This window comes from Sphaeramia orbicularis, chromosome 20 (genome assembly GCF_902148855.1).
Source record: "Sphaeramia orbicularis chromosome 20, fSphaOr1.1, whole genome shotgun sequence".
NCBI classification, from domain to species: Eukaryota; Metazoa; Chordata; class Actinopteri; order Kurtiformes; family Apogonidae; genus Sphaeramia; species Sphaeramia orbicularis.
The window spans coordinates 36,135,858-36,161,653 of record NC_043976.1 but is presented as its reverse complement, the minus strand read 5'-3'; the positions used below and the strand labels follow the sequence as shown (position 1 = coordinate 36,161,653).

The window sequence follows — 25,796 nt, the reverse complement described above, 5'->3', positions numbered from 1 at the left end:
AACCCCAGCAAAATTGCGACAGTGGCGCAATTATAACTTTAAATTGAAAGAAACATTAATATTGTAACAATACTTTTTGCTTTTCCTTGAATCATTTTTGTTCAAATTAAAAATAACTTAGATCTTTGCTTGAACAATACAAATAAACTCAACAAGACAGCTTCTTGCGACAATATTTTTCCAAATAAAAATAGAAAATGCAAAAATGATCTTACAATTATGACAATAAAGTCACTTTTTTTAGAACAGCAAACAAATTTTGGTAACAAACATGAACATTTTAACAATATCAGTGGCTGCAGTGAGCCCATTTACATTGCACATCTCAGAACATTAAAGTGCAAACTGTACAAACATTGCACATTTTTCTTTTCCAGCAAAATCCTTGTCCATTGACCGAACCTAAACTTTTTTTCTAGTCTAGTGACAGATCACCATGGCAGTAGATTTGTTTGCTGTACGTCCCTAAAATGAGTCCAGGGTGCTCCTACGCTAAAACATTAGTTCCACCTACTACATGTTCTAACCTGAAGGAAAAAAAACTCACAGGAATGATCCCATGGCCCCTGGATGGATGGATGGATGGATGGATGGATGGATGGATGGATGGATGGATAGCACAGATGACATGAGAGCAAAATTACAAATGACTAGTGTTCTGTGATTAATGGCAAGATGCTTTTTTTTTTTTTATCATAATTTTCATAGAATAAGGGGGATTTCCCTTGACTGTAATCAAATTCTGACAGTGTCGTTTTTGGTTGTAGTTCAAGTATTTTTGACTCAAAAGCAAACCTTCATCTCTGATAAATTAGTTGCACATTTGTATTAGTAATTCATAGCATTTTTGGACCATCTCTAGACTTTCATTGGCTTTTTTGTAAGTTATAAATAAATATGAATGTTACTTTCAGATGTAGCCAACATTTTCTGAATTACTCAATGTGGACTCTTGAATTTGCTACATTTTAAAATAACAATATCAACATGTGTCGGATTTACCGCAATATACTATTTGTCCTCATGCTTCTGATGTATTTTCTGTATTTTCATCAGATTTCATTAGACTTATAAGCTATTGTAAACTGATTTCATTGCATTAGTAGATTTGTAGGAGTTATTTGTCGGTTTAGTTTTTTTGTTTAAAGTTAATTTACCTTTTTTGTTTACTAACTTAGTTTTTTTTTTTTTTTTTTTGCTAATTGTTTATTTTTTGTTTTTTTAATATTTAAAATATGTTTTTTTTTTTTTTTTTTTTTTATGGTTATTGCTTTCATTCTTTGGTATTTAGCACCTGTTTGTTTTGTGTTTTCTTATTGGTTTAGACCGTGGGCACCTGGGTATAAATAGGGAGCACAAAGTTAGACCAGCATGCACCTGGGTGGGCCTATGTTTTTTGTTTTTTTTTACCAGACAAACAGACGATCAGACAATCAAACAGGATGAGCTGGAGAGACAGCACAAAAGGCCTCAGTTGTTGTTTGCCTGCGAAATCTTGAAAATAAACCACTTGAACTACATCTATGATATGGACATTGTACTTTTGACTGCGTAAACCACAAACCCATGGTGCATCTAGTGGTTATTTTTTGAGTTATGTTACAGTCTTACGTTCAATCACCTTTAAGTTGATTTAATTTTGATGACAAATAGCTGCTACAAGATTTTTTCAGTGCAGGACCCTCATGGAAAGCAATAATAATCAAAAAAGTAAAGACAACACTTGGAATATCTAAAATATATAAAATAAAATGAATTGAACAAAGTTTCTCATAGGCTACTAATGGCATGAAATCACTGTTGTCACCAATCTTTAACATGTCCAAGACTCTGATAGCCTGTAAAACAACAATTCCACATCCCTCCACCATGTATTATTATGGAAAATATATATATATATTTTTTTTTATTAAAACAAATAGCATCATGTATTCAAACTAACATCGAAAGGGTTAAAATCCTGAAAATTGTTGAATATTTGGTAGTTTTTGCTAGAACTGAAGCATGTAAGAGATTTATGCAGGAAAAAAAGCAGAAAAAAATATTGATATATGTAAATTTTATAGCAGAGGATGTAAAAAGTGTCAGTCGTGTATAATAATCCTGTAGTAGTATTGTATATCTGGTTTGATATTATTGTTAATCAGTTCAGTTTATTTCTTCGTGTGTTGTTATAACCTTTCAGTGACACATTAGACTCGTCTTATTACACAGCAGTATTCGGGGTGGCGCGGTCTGTTTTGCTGGATCGTTCCGTTCAGACATGGCGAGAGAACCGTAGCATACTGACCGCGGGGCCTGTACGGTTGGGCATTTTACCGACAACCGTGACGTTCAAGAGCCATACAAATACTCAGTGTGGGAAAGGAGCGGAACAGCTGGCGAGGTAAACACATCTACGTGTAACTTCGCCCGGTACTAACGACTTTTTCTTCCTCTTTGCCATGAATTCTCGTCCAGACTGTCTCCTACATTCAACCAAACTGACTAGCATTAGCTTCGTGATGGCGGACAACTAGCAAAGATGCTAAATAAGTTGGTTAGCAAGCCGGCTAGTTGGCACCTAAACAACTTAGCTAAGTTTGCAATGTAAGCTTGCTAAAGTAAACGTGTCAGCTCAACACCAAGTTAGCCACCTCCCGATTAACTTCTTTGGAGATACTAGTGGCCCAGTTGCCAGCGAAACATTATGATAGTAGTTAAAAAGATAAGTTGCCCAAATAAACAACGCGAATGTGTTTTGGCTAAGTGCTAGCTTATTGATAGCATGCTAGCTAGCAAAGATAGCAATCATTGCAGACCAGTGTCATTACATGGCTACTTGTCTTTTAAGCAGTCAGCTTCAAGTGACAGTTATTATAAATTAGTGGCACATCTGGTGCAACTGAAAGCAAACAAACAACAGGTAAATTTTAGGATGATGCTTTCCGCTGGCTGGTTAATAAACGTTAGCTTCTGAGTTGCACTTTTTGTGTGCTAATGTTAGCGTGTCAGCATATTAGTTAGCCCTGGTTCGTTAAGCAGAGTTTGTATTATGATTCTCGTTTGCGCATTAAATCTTATCTATGTGTTGTTAAATTTCGGCCCATGTATTAAGCAGGGCGTGTGAGTAATTTGCAGCATTTTTACTAAACGACTGTCATATTTACAGCACTTTGCAAATGAGAAACACATTTGATATGTTTTGACGTAGGTAATGAGTCTATTTGATGAGTTAAAAGACAGGAAATCATAGGCCTGACACCAAAACACTGCTAAAAAAAATATTATTAAGGCTTTTTTAATTAAAATACAATGAAACTGTTGTACTCGCTCTGCAATAATACTAGCAGAAACCCCGTGACACTGCAAACCCTGGAACAGATGGGGATCCTATTAAATTTTACCTAGTCGTTGTCCATCACCTTTTGGTTGGTGGAAAAGACAAACCAGACTTTGGTTCAGTAGGTCTGTTTTGGAAACCTGGTTGTTGTATTTCAGAACCATGACAAGTTGTGAGTTTCCTGCCATCTAAGCCATGAACAGTGGTTTGGCATTTTGGCATCTCAATGTGGCATATGCTGCAGTTATTAAACATACATCACATTGACAAGTATCACACTGACGGGAATTATGTGCAGGAAGCTGCCACTGTTTGTTTTCACTGTAATTTTTCCTCTTGTGACACTCACACACATTGACCTTTGAAAACCAAGAAAGCAAGAACTGTAGCCTGCTTGCATGACAGTGTGTTGCCACAGACGTGTGCCAGCATAATTAACTTTTAAGTGCTAATCACTCAACCATAAACTGCCTTTACACAGCAGAAACTAGAATTGCAGTACCTCATTGTCAATACAATTATTAAAGGGTTAGTTTTTAAGTTTTTGGAGCTGAGGTGTATTGGGTGCGTCATAGTTCTAGATAGTGTATTACCGACAGTAGTCCCAGCATGGAAAGTGAGCAGTGTACTGGTCAGTGGGAGAGTTTCAGAATGTTTCATTATAGTGGAGACATCATAATTGAAAGGCAAACCTCAACTCATGCTTGTTTTTGTTATGTTTATGTAATGACAAAAATAAAGGTCAAAAACACAGACGCTGAGACTATGAGTGACTATTGATCTGACTTTTGGAAGCACTTTACAAATAAAGAGGAGTTTATGTAGATTTATCTGGCAGGTTGTATTGGTTTATAATTGGTAGAAAAACAACATGCTATAACATAAAGGATTTTTCCCAGGTTTGTGGAGGGCATAGGTGATTTCACCTTTTTACCTTTTAATTATTTTTATACCCATGCTCGTCCATCCATCTATCCATTCTAGTGAGATTGTTTCACTCTGTGTGTAGCCAACCCTTATTATTTGCATTCGCATGTTTATGTTTGGGCTGCATTAAATTCTAGAGTTTGACGTGTTGTTTTGCAGCTGCTGAAGAATTGCCATAACTCTGTCAGCTGCAGATCCTTCTTCTGAACCCTGATGGGTGCCAAGTCTGGTTTACCCACATGATTTAGAGCTATGTTCGAATGACAGAAATGTATCTGATTAACTGTAAAACAAACAAAACGCTGCAAACTGCAGATTCTATAGTCAGATAACATCAACACAAATTTATCACCAGCTGATTAACCTGTTAAAGCGTGGGCCATTTGTTTCTTGTCAGACTCATTTAAATGTAACACAAAACAATTGATTACCTGATAGTGGAAGTTTTATTCATGTAATACTACTTTCTGATCAGAAAATAGAAACAGTAAGACAACATTTGTAGTCAGTGCTTCATAATGCAATAATTATTTTGCTCTTTTACTCGTTCAGTGAGTTTTAGTGTTTTACTTGTGGGTGAGGTCAAGGGAAGGTTAACATTTGGTAAAAAAAAAAAAACTAAATTACAATCATCTACACCAAAAATATTTTTGGGTAGGTAATTACTTACATTTTCAGAAAAATGTATTTTGAAATGAGAAAAAATTTGTGGAAAAAAATTTGAGGAGTTTTATAAGAGTGAATATTTGGAAAGTGACAAAGTTGTCTTCCATCATGCTGGGTTCATTTTATAAACTCTCATAAATAAACAAAATTTTTTCCAAATACATTGATGTTTGACTGTTATATTATTTATGTCATATTCCCAACACACAGTGTTTAAAATTAATAAATGCATACATCTATGGAAAATACATTTGAATATAATGTTATTATCATTTGTATGTTGTAAATATTGTAAAAAAAAAAAAAAATATATATATATATATATATATATATATATTGATAATTGAAATAAAAAATGTTTAGTTTGATATTTACTTTTGTTGTCCATCCGTGACATTTTTGGCTTTGTCCATCCGTGACGCTGCCATTTTTCAAAACTCTTTCTATTTAAGTATGATAAAATGTTTTTTTCCTCTAACCAATTATTAGGTTGTAAAATAGAGGGTTTAAGGTATACACTGAATATATTTTAGGATGAAAATGTCATAGGAACTTCACTTTGAGAACTTTGTAATTCTTGCAAAAAATAGATGTTAATTTTTTGTCCATCCATGATGCTGTAGTTTTTGATACTTCTCATTTAAAAATATTTCAAACTACATTTTGCTCTTTGAGTATGTTTAAGATGGCATTTAGACCTTTACAATTATGTATAATATTTGTCTTAAACTTGTCTGGTTCAAAAGTTATAAATCAAAAAGTAGTGGGCTGTCCATCTTTGACCCCCTTGACCTCACCCTTGAACTGTTGGATCTGCTTTGTGTTAGTCGCATTGATCTGTTGTTTTATGAATTCTGATTTTAGATAATTGACCATTTAAATGCTTGTTGTTTGAGTTGTGTTTTGTTTTCAGATAATTGATTTTGTTGAGCTTTTAGCTGACATTCTTCTGGTTATGTATATAATGTGTATATTACTAAATGAACACAGATGAATCTGTTAAGGGGAGCCTGGCTTAAGATGCTCCCAGAAACAAGAGAAAATTGGAGAAAATGTTGTAATTTGTTTGTTTCTTGCCCCCTTTTATAGATGCTAAGAAAATTGTGATTCAGATTCAAATTGTCATATGATCTTTTGGCCAGATCATCAATGTGGAAGTAAATCATGAGCTAAAATAGTGAGACATATCTGATTCATTTCAGCATTTATTTAACCCTTAGGAACTGAGTGGCGTGAAGCTGCCTCCCTAAACTTTCTGTGGGATTCTTCTGGAAAAGATGGTTCTGAACTGAGCTAATGCACCTCAAAATATTACATCCATTGTGTAGTTGTATGCAGTGTTCTGTTCTGTTTTGTAAGCAAATCCTCCCTTAGACTAACAGTGCCGGTTTTCCTTTCAGTAGACTGTCCAGAAGAAGAAAGTACACAGTAAAGGGCCGATGACATGTGGGTTCTGTGCTTCACTAAAGTTTTATGGAAATGACAGTCTGTAATTTTCTCATCAGTTGTCCTTATGACTAATGAGTGATGGAACACTGGCCTAGTGTTGCAGAAAATTTGCATTCTTTCTGTTTTGTGTATGTAATCCTTTGTTAATGTAAAGCTTATGTATACATGTGTTAGATTGTTGTCGGAGGTCAAAAGGAGGTGAATTTTGAGCAAATTTAAGCTCGATGTGCACTGAGACCTTCAGTACATCCAACATGGGGGCTGTGGTTGGTATTTTATTGAGGCAGATGTGTTGTCCTCAACAGTAATGGTGTTTGCAGTATTTTATTTACATTGTTCTGTAAGTGGTGGAGGAAAGGTCTGCTGTGGTTTACTAAAACAGCTGTAACTGATATTTTTCTGATAAGGAGTGATGGGAAAGAGGCTAATATTTTAACCCTATTGTTTCCCTCTACTCTGGAACTTTATCTCAGCTATCTTTGTTTAACTTTCTGCTCCAGAGCTATTTTGTTTGACTCACTGCTCATATTTTTATAATTCAGACCCAGCGGGTACATGTTGCCAGCGAGAAAGGCTAGGATAACAGTTTTTTTTTTTTTTTTTTACAGGGAGTCGCCAGTCCTGAACTTTCCTCCCTCAGTTCAGATAAAGTTAAGGTTTCTGCTGAACCTGTACCAGTGTTTTTCATTTAATTTTTTTACGGTTTGGCCTTGTTATCTAAAACCTGCTGAGCTGAAGGTCAGTACAGATGTGTTTCACTGCTACTTGGTTTTTAGGCTACAAGGAGTTTCATATAGACAACAATAGTTCATCATGTGTTTCTTTGTAGGAACAACAATTGATTCATTAATTGGAAAAAATAATCATTAACCATTTTGTACTGAATAATAGTGGCAGAGGGTCAGTGGATCCTTAAACAGTCTTAAAATTGTCTTCAGTTCTTCTTAGAATTGATTATTAATCCTTAAATCTGACACTCGAAGGTCTTAAAAGTTTCACAGACACAATAAATGACATTATTATACTTGCTTTGTAAATCTTGGTAGTCAAATGCGGTATTATTGTTGATCATTTTATCCTAACAGAGATGGGATTAAGTGGAGTCTCCAGCAGTCATTCATGGGTGGAGGGGTTCAGGTATGAGCTTTAGCAGCCTGAACATCAGTAGTAGAAACATTAGTCATGGACAAATGGAAATGTAATATTAACTGGATTGAAATATGGTTAAGACAGGTTCAGCACAGTAACTATGAGGCCCTTTGGACTGTTATTTATGTGAATGTGAGGTCTTAAATTATTCCAAAGACGGCTTGAAAAAGGTTTTAAAAGTCATAAATTCAGTTTCCTCAAACCTGCAGATACCCTGAGTGGATTTTTGCACAAATGTCAAACTGGAAGATCATTATTTGTCTAAATGTGCTAATTTCTTTCTGATGGCAGCCATTTTTAATTACTATATAGAGATTAATAAGACCATGTGTGGCTTTTAGATACCTCGGTATCATTTCAGAATTAGATTCATGTTATAACAGCATCTGTTTACAATATGAACTTTAACATATGAGTTACTGCATATTAAAAATGAGCATACTGCTATTGGACTCAGGACAGTATTGGAGGGTGACCTGAATGTTGGGGCACTTTTGCTAGCCACCCAAATGTGAGGTATATAATTCTTTAAACACAAGTTTTTGAGCATCATATTGATATTCATTGGCATTGTATTGGTTCAAAGTTAAAGAGTTAAAGCTTTATTCAACATGATGATGCATATTGTGGACCTTTAAATCACTCTGAGTTGCTGGCACCAGAATCAAAAGTAATTTCAACTTACATCATCAAAACATCACACTCCTCACCTATAATGCCACCTCTCATTTTGCATCAAGTGTAAACTGGTGAGACAATATTCATTTTTATAAATTTATTTAGTTTTTATTTATTCATTCATTTGTCAGAGACAATGCAGTGAAACATAGTAGACATATATAACATGATGTTCTGCACAGAGTATATAGCATTTAGCTTATTTGCAACTCCCATCCTTGGTTGGGCTTTTCAAGAAGGACATACATTTATAGTATAAATAACAATAATGACAGTTATGACACAGTTAATAGGTGTTGTGAAACAGGGTTTAGAAACCAGTATACTGCAAAACACTGAAATACTGTTATCTCTGGGATATACTTCATTTCTGAATCTGAATGCACATCATTTGCATAAAATTTGATTTAAGAAGTTTACTTGTATGGAGTCTTATTTTATGCCGTAAGAACAGTGGGATCTGCATTTGCTTTTATAACAGTAACACCCAATGCAGCTAGCTATTTGGTGAACCATTATCACACAACAATATTTGCATCTAATGCTTTAATTAAAGATGGATACTGCGGTTTTGAGAAGTGACACTCAAGCGCATCAATATATTTTCATACCCCTACTTTTACACAGACATTGATTTGGGTCTGCTGCCGGCTGAAAGGCGGAACAGTGATACCCCCATTGGTTTTCAACATTGAGGGTAGCAGTGCCAGATGTAATCCTGCATGGCACTGTGCTGCTCCCACTAAGTGTAATGTCTGTCTTCTATGTGTCCTTTAGCCTCCACACACCACACATATCGGCTACCTCATAATTGGGTTCTTTCTAAGCTGCTTAAACATTGTCTCATGACAGTTTGAGTCTATGAACGTGGATCAGCCTTCCTCTGTCAACCTCTCACTATGATAAATGAAAGAACTTGGTTGAAAAATGAAAGACTTGCGGTTGTTTTGCCCTTCTGGCTTCTGTTAACACTAGTCGTAGTTTGCTTTATATGGGCAGAAACAATTGAATGTCTCTTCACCAGGGCTGTTAGATCAGGAGCAGAGGGACAGAAAACAAATTTCTAACTACCTTTTAATTGACTAATCATTTGCTTGTTTTTGTGTTTATTTGATGCTGAGAGTTAGACTGTTGATTTGATGTAGTAAAATGTGATGCCACCACCTGAATCTCTAGAATATTGTTGACCTTTTTGTCTTTGTTCTGTTTCATAGGAATCATGGGACACAGAGCTGGCTGAAATCGACGGTCTAGCAGCACACCAATTGTGAGCATACTAGTATTTTTACAGAAAGATGTCTTTTGGAAATGTTCAACCCTCAGAGACCAAGAACTGTTTATGTTGTGCCTGGCCTGTACTACTTTATTTTGTTTTTCTAAAGTATTTCTGTAGTATCGGTCAGAATCAGGTGTGCCATGATTTCATCCAATTCATTTGAAGTCACAGTTTTCACAAAAAATAATGTCAAAATGTTTTTTTTTTGTTTTTTTTTAAACTTTTGCTCAGATTAAAGCCATAGCAAGTGTGTTTTCTTAGTTAGAATTGAATGTAGATGTTTTAGACAGGGGTGTAGAATTGGGTAGGGATGCTAGGGGCATGTCCCTACCAATATCCAGCCACTGCTGTGTAGTCACTATCAATACAATTGCTGTCCGTAGTGTTTAGTCAATGATTATGGCACACAATGGTTTAACAGTCAGTCTCTGCTAGAAGTCCCGCCTCTAACCTAAATGTCGCTGTCCAGTTGGCTCTGTGGTTTTGCTAACGTACATGTGATTGGTCGTCCCCGCTGTCACTCCATCTACTTGTAAAATGAACCTGCTAATTGGACAGTTGGACCGCTTAGCATAAGTTGTCAATATGTTTGCATTTGTTCTGCCTGGGTCACGCCAGCTCGGCGGATTTTAATATCAGTGGTGTCATTTACATTTACATTTGTACATGTGTCTGTTTGCGTGTGCTCGTGTGTACTTGGTAATTAGGATTTGAAGGATGTCAAAGAAAAGAAAACTGGTCAGAGGACACTTCTTTAGGAGTCAAAGTGTAAGTTACTTCAAGGGTATAGAACTGTAGAGGCTCAACAATACAGACATTGAATAAAAGACAGTATTTAATGCCAAACAGATACACTTTTTAAAGTTATTTTTACTTGAAAGAAGAGAGCGACTGTTTAAAAAAACACAAAGAAAATTTGTGGGGAAAATGCTTAAAACCTCAGATTCTAAATGTGATTCTAGATGTGATTTTATGCATATTTTTTGGGAATAACTCACATGTAATAATTGAACGTAAAAGCCTTTTTTGCTCAGGCAGTAATACCATACAATACCATCAAACTCTATGATCATTGTATCCCTAATCTGTTCATATGTTATGCATCAGTATATTTATGTCAGGTGACAGACAGTAGAGAGGCTGGAGGAGGTAGAGGAGGAGAGGCAAGAGGAGATAGAGGAGGAGAGACTGGAAATTCACAGGTGAGGTTAAATAATACTGGATATGTTAGTCATGAGAATAACATTGCAGAATGCATTAAATTCTTGTATTGCCTTTTGATATTCAGATATGCATTTCAAACATGTCAATTACTGAATTTTTTTTTTCTGACTATGATTATTTGCTTGTTTGATCAGCTCTACATGACGTGAAATTATGATTGCAAATGCAAAAAAACATCAACTTTCAGGAGTACTGCCTTGGAGCGCTTTTGTGTCCCCACCAATATCAAAATCAAACCTACTCCCTTGGTTTTAGACGTACAAATAAATTACTGTATGCTGTGATTTACTACATTTCTAAAGCTCTAAAGCTAAACAGAGTGATTAATTTCCTCAAAGTAGGGAATTATGATGAATCTGTGATGCACTATTGAATATGGAATATCACTGGAGAGCTGAGCAACTCTATTTTACCTTACTTTACTTTAGCCTATGTGTGGATTTGCAGATCAAAAGTTATTGCACATTTCTGAAAAATAGATAATAAAATAAATAATGGTCTTGACCTTAGATTTAATATACATGGATTTAACTGTAACAGTTGGATATTGATTCAGTAATGGTTAATGTTTGAACTTTCCTTATTTATCAGACAGTAGTATATTGCTGACTGATTATGCATTCTTATCAAACTTGGCTGGGTCTCTATCAAGGCTAATTGTAGATTTGGCTTCAATTATAGAAACTGTAAAAAATACACTAATCACACAACACAGTAGGGTAAGGCGATATGGACAAATGTAATTTCAGCATTATTAATGATTAAATATGTTCATTGATCTATATGACATTTAGACAAGTAGGTAAAAGATCATCAAAATATAATCTATACAACAAACAGTGAAGTAGAATTTGTTAGTATTGATGTGCATTTGTTAATATGATAAATGACTTCTTGTTAGCAGTGACTGAACAAACAACCAACATTGTCATTATTTATTTATTTTTTACATCAATTAAAAAGCAAAAATATAATAATCCTACATATTATACTAATATATTTTAGACTAGATGAACGCAGACACAGATGACACCCTCCACAAGTAAAGACTGAGAACAGACAAATGTTTCTACAGTCTAGTGAAGGGGAAAAAAGTGGCAGATGTTTCAGATTTTTGCGCACAGAAATGATGATTTAGTCCTTTTCATTTTGCTGGAACCCTGGAGGGATGACAGGGTGGTATTTTGTGTTTTATGTTTGTTTTGACTGGGTATGTGTGTGTATTTCAGGGTTTCCCACTGTGGTTTATGACATGGCCACGGCCTCATCTAGAGCAGAATCTAGCCATAACCTCAGAGGATCATCACAGCTCCATGCCACTGGTAGGTCCACTTAGAGTGGGTGGCAGGCTGTGGAACATGACCACGGAAGATTTATGTATCACATTCTTTTAATTACTGTGCACTGTATATGGTGAACTAAATAAATAAACCACAAAAGTACCATTGTTTCACTTCTTCATGTTCAGTTTCCTGTGCCAAAATCAAGAGGAAGAAGAGCCTCTTTGGGACTACCATCTATGTGGAGGCGACGGCTGATGGGGAGTCGCGCCGCACAGCAAAGTCGCACAGCTCCTCAAGTCCAAAATGGGACGAAAGACTCACTCTGTAAGTACAAAGCAGAATTTTATGGATGGAAATCATTTCAGTCAGTCAGCGTACAGCTCGGACCAGTTTCTTTGTCTTTCCACTTTCTGTTTCCTGTTTATAATTGTGTGTGTCACTGGTGAATTCTAAGGATAACCCATAAATCAGGGGTGTCAAACATGCAGCCCATGGGCCAAAACCAGCCCCTCGAAGGGTCCGATCTGGCCTGTGGGATGAATTTGTGAAATGCAGAAATTACACTGAGATAGTAACAGTCAAGGGTGTAAAACTAACCAGAGCTGTGGTATTAGCCAACCAGAAGTGTGTGTGCGTGGTGGGGAAGTGTCAGTCTTGTTGATATGATAGATAGATAAAACTTGTATTGAAAAGTTATGTATTATTAATTATTTGTATGACCACATCAGAGTCAAGCCTTAAAAAAGTATTAGTTTTACTAACTCGATTGAAACACATATAAATAAATATAATAAATACAATGAATTTGCATAAAAGTATACCAACAACAGAAAAGCAGTTCAGTTCCTTTAAAATGCCACTGTTCTTGGGTATTAGCATAGGTTAAAGCATGTACTCAAAAGCTACTCTGGAGTATAGTATACTATGTTTACTATATTTCTAATTAAGAGAAGAAAAAAATAAGGCTGTTACTAAACGGTGGTGTGGCATTTATGGCTTGGGAATGTGATTTGGCCTAGGAAAATTTTTCAGTCGGAAGATTTTTATTTATTTATTTTTTTGCTTTTACCCATAACTTAAATGAGAATGTGACAGTAGTGTTTATTTAAACAAGACAAACTGGTACACTACTAGCCAAAGTTAAAACAAACAATCAAAACTTCATAACCGTTTTATTTTAACAAATCCCCTCAGGTGGCTCATCTGATATCTATTCATACAAGGAATGGATTAAACAGCACACAGAGCTCTTTATTTGTTCTGAGACACCAGTGGAGCCAGGAGCAGAATTTTGCCACTCAGTAGTTTCCTATGAGCTTGACTCTATGCCATAGAGTAATACTAATAGTCTCATTTAAGAAATTAGTAGTGCTGTGTGTCCATCCTGGATCTTTTGTGAGCTTAGACATGCTCTTTTGGCTCTAGTCGAAGACATTCCTCGACTGTTATTTGTGTTTAGACCAGATTAAAATGCCCATCTGTTGTGCAGATGATGTGCAATAAAAGAGCTCAAGTAAGGAATAGAACTGTGGATGTTGTGAGTATTTATCATTGGATTTCAAGCCCTTATTTGAATTTACGGACTAGCTTTGCATAGTCAGACTGATGAGAGGATGTGCAGTATTAAAATGACTACATCTGTAAAAATTAAAGGCTACAAAAGGACATACAGTCCTGTGGAAAATTCCTCGTCCAACATTAGGTTTGTTTCTTTTAGTAAAGTTCTAATGACCACACATGCATTTCTCAGTCTCTCTGTTAACTCTGGATATATAGGAAGTATGTACAGCAGTAAAAACAGTTTAAAGGGAAAAACAGCTCATATAAACCAAAGTGGTAGTATTTAATGTAACCTCCCTTTGCACTTAACATGTCTTTGACCGTTTTGATCAGTCAGTATAAGATTTATTGTATTAATTTTCTGATGTTTTATACCTGGCGTCATTCAACATGTCAGATGTTTCCAGTGTTTTAATAATAATATTTGTGCTGCTTCTTGTCATGGGGTCATGTTAAAGTTTTGCTCTAGCATTATTACTTGTAAATTGCATACTATAAATGTGCGTGTTTGTGTTAAAAGTTGTAATTGCATTAGTTATTTGTTTTCTTGCTGTGTGTTTCCTGTCTGGTAGGAATGTAACGCCACACACACAGGTGGATTTTAAAGTATGGAGTCATCACACCCTCAAAACAGACGCCCTGCTGGGCAAAGCCACGCTGGATCTAATGCAAGCCTTGGAACAGCATGACAGAAAATGTATGTATAGATGCATCAAACATGAATAATAAATGAGTATCAACTGTGTTACAAGAGACAGATTAAAGTAGTGCAGAAACAAGGTTAAACTCTAGCGAGCTCAGTGAACTAGTTAATCTTCCAATTTATTTCTACTAAAGAAGGGCTATAAAAATGAGAGTACGATGAAATAAGAAACCAAAAACTCACCACTTCTACGTCCATTGGAAGGAAGACTTTTTTTCACCGTGTCATATTCAAAATGTCTGACCTGTCAAGTTATCAATGAGCCTGTTTACATGACCATAAAAATTTGACGACTGGGAGCAATCAAATAAATGTAATATTCAGATCTGATGCGTTTACATGCCTTTAAGAAATACAATAATCAAAAACCCTGGTTTAGACGCTTCAGTCCATTCTCAGATTTCTTTCCAAGAGTACGTATGCATATGGTGATGGTAGAATCAAACTTCTTGTTATTGTCTTCTGGTCTTGTTAGACTATGTAACTTTTGTCTTCTACGATTTTTAATTGTGTTTACATATGCGCAGACATAAAAGAAAGAAAGAAATGGGATTAAATTGTATACATGCAGTTAGACATCGGAGTATTGGGGAGAAATCCAGGTGTGTTAATCTGATTTCTTATCATCAGATAGCTGTTGTTATCTGATAAAATACATTAGATTATCCTGTTTACATGATCCTTTAAATAATCTGATAACCCATCAAATAATGAGCGGAGTATTACTATGCATGTAAACTGGCTCATTGATATTCCAAAGAAGGAATATGTGGAGAGGCACTTTGGAACTACTCATAAAAACTTCGATACTAACCAGTCATCAGAGTAAATGACCATAAATGGATTGAATTGTCATGTACCATTAGGTATTATGCAGTTATGCAACGTATGCCTATTATATATGTGTATAGATCACATAGACTTTGTCGGCTTGTGAGCTACTTTTAATATAAAGTGTAGGCACGCCTCATTCATTAGGACCATAGCGTTTGTGATCAGTGTGTTTTGTTTTATTTATTTTTTTTGTTTGTTTTTTTTTCCTTGTGTTTTTCTATGTCATGTCTCTGTCACATCATCTGTGTTTTGGACTCCACAGTGGAGAATGTGAAGGAGGTGTTGAAGCTGAGTGTGGATCAGAAAGGAGCCATGGTGCCCACGGGGGAGTTGACTGTTTTCCTGGACGGACTGATCTTCACGGACCAGGAGCAACTGACAACGCTCACCAACGGCAATGCAACAAATGGCAGTGAGCTCAGTGTTTATCTGAAAGTTGTTGCTTGTATTTGTATGAACAGTTAACATGAAAGTGTAGAGTAATTCAACACGTAATACATGCCAATATGTCAGCCTCATTCTCATGCAGGGCACTATCAACTCTGCTTGAGTTTAAGATGTTGTACCCTGCAGCTTGTATATTGCTTCTCTGATACAACACTTTATTTATTTTTTTTTTATCATAGGCCTCATCATTTTTGATTACTGACTGTGACATTGAATAACCGTGTCCTACCCTGTCAGAGATTGTTTTTTAGATATGTCATATAATATCATTCAGCACAGAAAATGAGATTTTAAGGCAGATATTAAAAAAAAGGTTATTACGAGTTTAAACATCTAGTCTGTTTTAAATTGCAGAGTTTGTGTGAAATGTTTTGCTGCTGCCGCTGAAGAAATAATGACAAAGAGTTGCTGTAAATCAGCCGCAGGTCCAGCTTCTGAACTCCGATGTGCATTGAGTCTGATTTAAGACTTATGTTGTAGAGTAAAAATGTTTATGAGTCATTACAAAATGAAGGCAGGATGAATGAGGCCGTTGCAATGTAGGCAATTAATGGAAGCACTGCAGTGCCACAGATGTGGATACAGAATAATGTGGACTTGTGTTACTTCATCTAGATCAGGGGTGTCCAATCCTGGTCCTCGAGGGCTGGTATCCTGCATGTTTTAGATGTATCCCTCTTCCAACACACCTGATTCAAATGATAAGCCTATCCTCAAGCTCTGCAGAAGCCTGATAACGACTGTCAGGTGTGCTGGAAGAGGGAAATATCTAAAACATGCAGGATACTGGCCCTCGAGGACCAGAATTGGACACCCCTGATCTAGATATTGTTGAAATGTTGTTGCAATATGATCCAAAAACAGCCAGATAAAACAACACAAGCTCAAGTCTCCAAAAGCAAGAGGAAACTAGAATACGTTCATAGAACATGTTTTGTTTGATTATAACTGTCTTACACTTTTTGAAAATTATGATTCAAATCATGGATGGTTTTTATACCTTAAAAGATCATCATGTACCCTTTTGTCCAGATCATCCAGTCCTAGTATTAACATGAGTGTATAACACACTTTTTACTGCATTAACTATAGACTAGTTCACAAACACATCTCTAATCCTCAGGTATCTATAATCTAACAGTGTCTTCACTCATTTACAGAAGTGCAACAGAATGGTGATGCCCTCCATGAAAACGGAGACTCCTCTTCCTCTTCCTCAAGGGCTGCCAACAGGTAAACAGCCTCAACAAAGTGACCATTCTTCAAGCTCTGAGGATGTGGTCTACTTTAATCCTCATCTCCTGTAATTTAATTCCTCAGTAATATTTTCTAAACACACACAATGAAGGCTAACTTTACTGTAAATCACTTGCATATGCTAAACAGCTTTTACGCTGTTTAACCCTTAGTGACCCCTCAGGCCATCTTTGTGTCTTCTTTTTTTATCGGTGATCATTATGGCAGTGTTACATCTTACGGCATGAATTTGAATAGTGTGTTTCTTTTTGACATTTTTAATCTAATGTCACTCTCACTGGTTTATGATACACGACTGACATTTTACATAATTTGCTAAAAAAAATCATATATTGATTTTTTTCCACAGAGATTTGTTAAACCACTTCAGCTCTACTCAAAGCTATCAAATGTGCATAATACTTTAGATTTTAACCCTTTGCATGCCAGTTATAATACATGATGCCATGTGTTTTATTAAAAAACTACACAACATATTGTTACCCTCATAGCATATATGTCATATTTTTGACAAAATTGTGATATCTACATAACTTTAGATTTATTTAAACTTTGTAAGATCAGACAGCTTAGGAAAGGTAACCCCTTAGGATGTTTTCTATGAATACACAACCTTTGTCCTGGTCATCTTTACTGTATATAATATGTTTAAGCAAGAAAAACAATGAAGATAGGCATAAAAATAAAAATGAATTAAAGTAAAAGTATTGAAAACAACAATAAGACAAAGATTCCCAATAACATATGATATATAATATGATGACACTTCATAACAGTATTGTGGCTATTAAGCACTTTTCCCAGTACTGAATGATCTCACCTTGAATCATCACAGCAAATATTACAAAGATTTTAGTTAGGGGAACATCTTTTTAGCAGGCTTACATAAAGGCCTTTTCTGCTCTTGGCATTACGTCACCATGCCCATTATGTTCTGTCCTTATCCCAACCAGACAATAGTCTCAATGTCAGAAGTCAGGGCCTTTTATGCAGCGACCAACGCAGTAGAAGCAGCACACATCCTGCTCCCTCTCAAAAGCCCTGCAGTAATCCATCTTGCATATTGAAATTTACCACAACGCTGTTTTACAAAAACACCTTGCTCAGTCTTCTCCAAAAAGAGCACGGAAGAGCTGTGAAATGCTTAGTCTCAACAATTTCGTCTTTTGTCCACAGCTGCTGCACACTGTACACTCCTTTTATTAGATATTTGACGTTTGCTTTTTCACAAATAATGTCTGGACTTATCTAATTCAGCAAACAGCTTTGTATTCCTATCCCCGAAAATGGGTTATTGTCCCTGCAACCTTCTGTAAAAAAAAAAAAAAAAAAAAAAGCCTCAATATTTAACAATGTGTACAGATTATCTTCCTGATTTCACAGTGCGAGCCTGATGTTCTCATGTTTTCTCTTAAAGCACAGTGAATGGTACAGACACAGGCCTCAGATCAGGTTCCTGTTTAGCCTCCAACGGTGTCGATTGTCAGGTGCCTTCCAGCTCCTGCAGTCCTGCCCTTGGACATGTGGTCAACGGAGACGTGATGCACAACTCCACCCCAGTCCACCAACCCTCTGACAGCGACACGGAGATGAGGACAGGTCCGAATCTTCTGTCTTTGGCTTGAACACACTGAAATGCTTTGCGAACTATCTGTTTATAAGTATTTATTATATATTGTGTACATTGTCCTGATATTATCAATATTATTCAATAAATGTAATGTATTATTGAGGACCTTGATATTAAGACTGAAATCTTAATATCAAAATTTAATATGTGAAAAAAAAAACAAAAAAAAAACTCCAGCACCTTAAGGGTTAATCTCTAGACACCTCCACTCATTATCACTTGTGTTGTCTGTCAGTTGAAAACAAGTTGTTTGGTTGACAGGGTTTCTGCAGGTCATTAAAAAGCATTAAAAGTCATTAAATAGATGTTGCATTAAAAAGCATTAAATTCCATGTCCAGAGGCATTAAAAAATTGAATCCACTTGATGCATTGTTATTCACCATTTATTTTGATTATATAAACATTAGATAATTTTGATCGGAAGTATAGTGTGATGATTGACAGGTGGAACCCTTTAATTGACTATTGCAACATGCTGTGAGCGTGCTCATGCCGTGGCGGAATATTAGCAAATTTCAGAAAAATGGGAAAATGCAAGTTTCAGTAGAAGTGATTGGAGGAGGAGCTATTTAGAACCTGGATAAGCCTGCTGACAGTAAACCATCATAAAACTATATATAAAACTGTATCTGCAGTTGGACATGGGCATTAAATTTGTTTAAAGTGGCATTAAAAATTATTAAATTAGATTTGCTGATACCTGCAGAAACCCTGGTTGAAGTGTGTAGTTTGTCCTAATATAACACATTAATAATAATAACATGAATATCTGTATTGTTTATCTGCTGTCTGTACAGTCAATGGAGAGTCCTGTGAAGTTTCTGCTGGACCTTCCTCTGCTTCTGGTGAAACGATGCCCCTTACAGATGACCTCGAGGACTGTTGTCGCGATACTACCCAAGACTCTGAAACTGCACCAAATAGCACATCCCCTGTATCCGCTCCATCGACGTCTGTACCGACTCCAGTCTCCTCTTCTTCTTCGTCTGCTGCTAAGCCCAACGATGGTGCTGCTGCTGCTACTTCTTCTGCTTCTTCCTCCACCTCCACAACACAAGTGGCTGCTACCATCACAACCTCCTCATCGTCATCGTCCTCCCCAGCACAAGGAGAAGCAAACGCCTCAGGAGGTGGTGGTGGTGGTAGTGGTGGTGGAGGTGGGAGTGGGGGTAGCAGTACAAATGTAACAACAGATGGGGCCAAGCCCAGGCAGCAGGTCCCAAATTCTGGAGCCACAGACCCTCTACCACCAGGGTAAACGTCATCATCATCATCATCCCATCAGCTGCAGTTTCCTGTGTAGCTGTTGTGTTTTCACTCGTTTATTGACTCTTGTCATCTTTTTGCTTTCAGTTGGGAACAGAGGAAAGACCCTCATGGGAGAACATACTATGTAGACCACAACACCAGAACTACAACCTGGGAACGACCACAGCCGCTACCACCAGGGTGAGCTTCTTGTTGTTCTTTAAGGGAGTTTAACAAAAAAATATATATATCAATTTCTGTTAGAATTAAAAAGCTTTTAGGGGAAGCAAGTAGAATATACACCCGAAGCAAGTATATATCCAAATGAAATGAATATAGGTTTTGTAAGCATAACAATAAATTATTATCATTTCCAGACCATAACCACAACAATACTTGTATAACAAAGCCCGGCTGCCTCCTGTTCTGGCTGTGTTGCCATGGTAATGCTACGTGACTCTTGTAGCAATATACACATGCTGTACATCCAGAAGAATGTCAGCTGGAAGTTTAACAAAACCAATTTTTAGAAAACATAACACAACTCAAACAACAAACACTTAAAGGAACACATATCTTAAACAAGCTAACAGTCCAAGACCAGGGTATGTCATGAATAATTTCATAAAACAACAGACCAGTGGGATGTTTGCAGTGCTGATCTAATATTAATCAGATCCAGTAGTGCAAGGACTATTTCTCTACCAATAAAACTCACTGAATGAGACAAAGACGAGCAAAAGTAAAGGTCGAATTATGACGTGATGATTATGAATTTTGTCTTACTTTTTCTGTATTTTGATCATAACTCGATTTTATATGAATGAAACTTTTATTGGCTAATCAATTGTTTTGTGTTACATTGAAAAGATTCTGACTAGAACCAAATGGCCCAGAGCTTAAATGGTTAAATACTTTTCTTATTCTTGCTTGGGTTTCCTGACTCACCAGGATGTTGTTTCTCTCTCTCTCTCTCTCTCTCTCTCTCTCTCTCTCTCTCTTTCTCTCTCTCTCTCTTTCTCTCTGTACTTTACTGCCAGTTGGGAACGCCGTGTGGATGACCGGGGTAGGATCTATTATGTGGACCACAACACACGCACCACCACGTGGCAGCGACCCACCATGGAATCAGTCCGCAACTTTGAGCAATGGCAGAGCCAGCGCAGCCAGCTGCAAGGAGCTATGCACCAATTCAACCAGAGATACCTCTACTCTGTAAGAAAAGACTTTGACCCTAAACCTCATTTGAATGGTTTACACTTTGCCAAAGAAACGTCCCACTCCACTTGAGCTTAGTTTATTATTAACAACCACAAAATTCCACATATTAATACACAAGTGACTTGGTAATGGGAATATTAGGGTGTTTTTCTTATTTTTCCTGTCCTTGTTTGTAAGAGAAGTGAGCTTGCCCGCCTCACGAGGAAAAGAACACTTTCAGTCTGAAAACTGAACATGCTTTTAAAGTTTTTTAATTTATACTTTTGTGCATCCCTTAAATTTACTACCCTTGAGCCAAAAATGCACATTCACTGAAACTGCTGTAAAATAATGGTATTTCAATATTTTTTCAGCTTTTTTCCTACATAAATCTCTTATACCACTTCAGCTCTATTCTGAACTATGAAATGCTCAAGAATTTACAGGATTTGAACCCTTTAAACGCCAGTTTTGATACATGATGCCACTAGTTTTATTAAAAACTAAATAAATTACATATTTTCCATTCAGTACATTGTGGAGGGATTTGACATTGTTTTGTATCAATCTTGGAATTGGATTTCACAGCATTAGTTTTTTTTGTGAGTTTAAAAATGTGGTTTCAATGTGAGTCAATGAGGCATTTTTTGCCATGAGGGTCCCAAGCTGAACGAAAACTACTACTACTCCCCTCTCTTAAATGTCGATGTGAAAACAGGGTAAATCCTGTCATTTTGATAAGCTTCAGAAGTTTAGGGCCAGTGTGTAAAATTTAACTAGTTGAATTTTCTTCCTTTACATAACATCTCATTCTTTGGCTTCAGGTTTTGTTTTGCAGCCTCTGTGTTAAGATACTTGCTTAACCCTTAAGAGCTAAGAATCTACATGAACCACCCATCTTTCTGCCATGATCTTTGGGAGTGTCCTCATTCTACTGATGTCGTCTTCGGTGATGATTAGTTCACACAAATGAAAAGCCAGATAGGGAGTATCAACTTAAAGAATCCCTCATGATGGCAACAAGTTATTGTGTAGTTTTTACCGGAATTATCCTCTAATTCATCTGCTTCCACATGTGGAATATATGTATTTTTTTAAATATTGTTTTTATTTCCCACATATGGAAGAGTTGTGTCTTGCTGGCTTTTTTTGTCTGATGGAAGTCTGTGCATGTTTCCTGTTTTCCCAGGCATCCATGATGTCTGCTGAGAATGATCCTCTCGGTCCACTACCTCCTGGCTGGGGTAAGTTCCTTGTTATCCTTGTTTTTAATATTACTTATGGCAGAATGAATATCCTTTATCGCCAATGCTGCACAATCGGAAGAGAAAGTCAAATTGTGATTTTGAGACTGATTACTTATTTCTTTATTTTAGGCAAAGATAATAATCAGAATACTTTGTGACACTGACCCATGGACTTAGGGATTTAGTTAGATTGGAGGCCTTTGTAATTACATAAAACTGCACAGACTGATGCTATGGTTCAATGAATTGTGCAGCTCTATAGTGTACAGTTTTTTCAGTCAAAATAAACGGGTCCTGTGCAAATGCCACAATAGTCGTTAATCTGTTTAAGGCATGATGTCACTTCCGGTCACTTCCTGTCCACTTCCTGTCATTCATCTGTATTCAACATACTGCAGTTCTACAGAGTCCACAAAGCACATGCAGTTCATTCTATGACTTTACATGTGATGATAAAGAGCGGAGGAAATAGTTGAAATTACAGTACTGTGCAAAAGTCTTCACAACCTTTAGTTTTGTTGTTTTTGCATGGTTGTAATGACCATTCATACTTTTTTCTAAGTGTCTTTTCCCCAGAGATAACAAGAAAAAACAGGAAATCTGTGCATGGTGTAATAAACATGCAAAATACCTTAACTAAATGCCTCCTACAGGCTAAAGTCTAGTCTTATGACAAAAAGCAACCCAAACAAAGAAACATCTGACGTGTTAAATTCTGAATTCTGAACAACAGAGTTAAAGTCATGTTAATTGCAAAGAGGGAGCATATTGAACATTTGACATTTTGGTCTGCAGAACCAGTTTTTTCCCTGAAACTTTTTTTAAACTCCTGTACATACTTTAAATATTTCCACTTTTGATCTGGGTTCAGATACATTCAGGTGAAGGTAAATAAAGTAACTATCTACGTCACCACACAGCTGAGGATGAAGTGAGGCCATGCACTGCTGTAAAGGGACCAGGAGCTTTAATAGTCCTTAAGACACTTAAAATCATGACCTGCTGCAGGTAAAACACTGATTATAGAAACTAGTCGTTGTATTTTAGTTAAATAAATGAACATAACTCATTCTGAATGCTGACTGGTACGTAATTAAATGCAAAAATCATTGTAAAAGCACCAATGTTGTTGAATGTTTGGACCCAGAAGTGAGTTTTACAGCGTCCGACATCAAATATATCTTCTTCCTGAAAGCCTTACGTCTGTTTTTTATTTTTTTTTTTTATTTTTTTTTTTTTATGCTTCATGTTCATACAGATCAGAGATAAGACTGGACAGATGAGTCTGTGTTTGTAGCATGAGTCCACACTGGTGATAATCTGATGTTTGTTATCACATAGGAGGCCACAGTGTTCATTGTTTGTATGAGGATTGTGATTCCTCTATGTTTTTGTTATCTGCAGAGAGGCGCGTGGACTCAAATGACCGAGTGTACTTTGTTAACCATAACACCAAGACAACACAATGGGAAGATCCCCGAACCCAAGGGTGAGCTGAGCACCAGAAAAACAATAACAGAACATGGAGATTGTGTTTTTCTGTTACTGTGAACAAGATTAAGAACGGTCTCGAAATGTTTAAGGGCAATAGGAGAGTAAAACTGTCAAAAATGTAATGAAACAGACCTTTCCGTGTCCTGCAGAATTTGGTGTTAGGCTTAATTTCTTTATTTCTTAATTTCTTAACACTTTTCTTGGTTTGGTTTCTTATTCAACTGTTCATCAAAATCACTAAAACCCAAAGAAAGAAAGAAAGAAAATCAACCAGATCTAAGGTGGTTTTATGATATTCCATAACAATGTGTTGCTCACATCTTGGAAATGTCAGTCTGCTATTTAGAAATGTGCCTGTTTGTATGATGTCCAGATGTATTTAGTTCTGGAAGACAGAAGTATTTTGATCTGTACGACTTCTCCTTATGGCTCATTTATGCTCTATATTAGGTACGGATATGCATGTAGCTGTCCGTCTGTCTGTCCCCTGCGTTCATTTCACTCGTATTTTTGTCTGTCTCGTGGGAGCTTATGGACACAGACCAAATGGCGCATACAGAGCAATACCACTGCTAACCATCGGGGGCAGTGTTGAGACTGAAGCAAATAATTCCCAGAAATGGCCTAACTTTTCGGAGAGTGATTGTGTGAGTTGCTGCTGACATAAAAATGACCAAAAGAAACTACTTGCATATTTCCGATGACTAAACCTTGTCAGTGCCAACATTAGTGATTCCTCCTCTGTTGTCACCCTGTTTGTTATTATTTAATTTCTTCTTCTTCTCTCAAAAAACTTTTCTCTTAAATATGCATATAGCCTATTGAGTTTTATTACTCACTACTAGTATTATTTTTTTTATATTGTTTGTCTTTTGCAGTATCTATAAGCATGTAAAAAAAAAAATTCTTGCACTTTAATCTGTTGTTGCCTTGACCAGTAAATTTCCCTGTTGTGGTATTAATCTGATCTAATCTAATCAATTTTAGCATTTGACCAGTATGTTAATGCACAGTGGTGCTCTCTGGTGGATTGATTGCCAAGCGCTTATTCTAACACAATTGATGTATTGAAGTATAAATGCAGTGATGTTTACGTCAATTGAAATGCATGCATCTGTTTTGTACGAAGAGCATAAATGAGCCTTTACTTGAACTACAGCCCCTTAGACTGAGTTAATAAATGTATGTCTGTACGTAACTTAAACCAACCAATAACTTAAAGCTGTCTTTCTCATAAAACACTCCTCTAAGAGAGTGTTGTATAAGTTATACTCTTGGTAGATTGTACAGTATGTTTTCATTCAGAGCTCACATGTTTTGTAACAGTTTATATAAATTATGTCCTGTATTTTAAGGAAAGACATTGTGGTTTGGTTCAGTTTCACCTCAACCTGAGAATCAATCAAACTGTGTTAAGTATCGATGAGAGTGAGACAGAACACTCAACATAAAAGTTAGCGACTTTAACAGCTGAAAACTTAATGCAGGGTCGTTTATCAGCGGCAGGAGGAGGTGAGAATGGTGTCGTATGAGTAGTCTCACATGATGATGAGCAATCCAGAATGATATTCTCTCCGCCCATTTGATATTTTTCTCCATGTTTGTGTGCAGGCTACAGAATGAAGACCCTCTGCCTGAGGGTTGGGAGATCCGGTACACAAGGGAAGGGGTTCGCTACTTTGTGGATCACAACACCCGAACCACCACTTTCAGCGACCCCCGCACTGGAAAGTCCTCTGTGTAAGAGCACATTTCTTATTTTTGGGTTCAACATAATTTACGCTACATCGATAAACACTGGAGAATTGTTGGCAGTGAAGGAAATGGGACTAAATGTGGGTAAAAGTTCACAGTGACTGACTGTATGCAACTATGTGACTGCAAAAAAAGTCCTAAAAAACTGCAAACTTGATGAAAATTGCTGCACACTACTCTTTATTCAGTCCACAGTATAAAGTAGCATTAAGTTAAATTGGTCAAAATTAAGGAAAAACAACGAAGGCAAGACACGGTCACACAATTAATAGAAATATTTATGTATTTCGTAACAATTTAATGTACAAAATATAAATAAACACATAAATGAGACCAATACCTCAAAAATAGTAATGCATTGTCAATTAGAACATGACCACATTTTTTTGCTTTAATTTCCCGTGTACACGCTATGTAACTCAGTGTAGATTTAGTCATGTCATTTA

At 36.5% G+C, this 25,796-nt stretch overlaps 1 protein-coding gene across 2 annotated transcripts in view; it reads left to right on the top strand.

The window, feature by feature from the left end:
• The first annotated feature begins 2,232 nt into the window (after window positions 1-2,232).
• The window catches only part of wwp1 (WW domain containing E3 ubiquitin protein ligase 1), a 30,108-nt gene continuing 6,544 nt past the window's right edge, over window positions 2,233-25,796 (top strand). The window contains exons 1-14 of one of the 2 annotated variants that reach the window (XM_030123480.1): window positions 2,233-2,386; window positions 9,406-9,458; window positions 11,922-12,013; window positions 12,160-12,298; window positions 14,107-14,231; window positions 15,334-15,483; window positions 16,679-16,751; window positions 18,193-18,374; window positions 19,204-19,660; window positions 19,760-19,855; window positions 20,695-20,869; window positions 22,044-22,098; window positions 23,506-23,590; window positions 25,207-25,335. In XM_030123480.1, coding sequence (XP_029979340.1) covers window positions 11,944-12,013; window positions 12,160-12,298; window positions 14,107-14,231; window positions 15,334-15,483; window positions 16,679-16,751; window positions 18,193-18,374; window positions 19,204-19,660; window positions 19,760-19,855; window positions 20,695-20,869; window positions 22,044-22,098; window positions 23,506-23,590; window positions 25,207-25,335 — 1,736 coding nt within the window. In that variant the 5' untranslated portion in view covers window positions 2,233-2,386; window positions 9,406-9,458; window positions 11,922-11,943. Of the gene's footprint in view, window positions 2,387-9,405; window positions 9,459-11,920; window positions 12,014-12,159; window positions 12,299-14,106; window positions 14,232-15,333; window positions 15,484-16,678; window positions 16,752-18,192; window positions 18,375-19,203; window positions 19,661-19,759; window positions 19,856-20,694; window positions 20,870-22,043; window positions 22,099-23,505; window positions 23,591-25,206; window positions 25,336-25,796 lie in introns of both variants that reach the window. The other variant, XM_030123481.1, reaches the window with a different exon arrangement.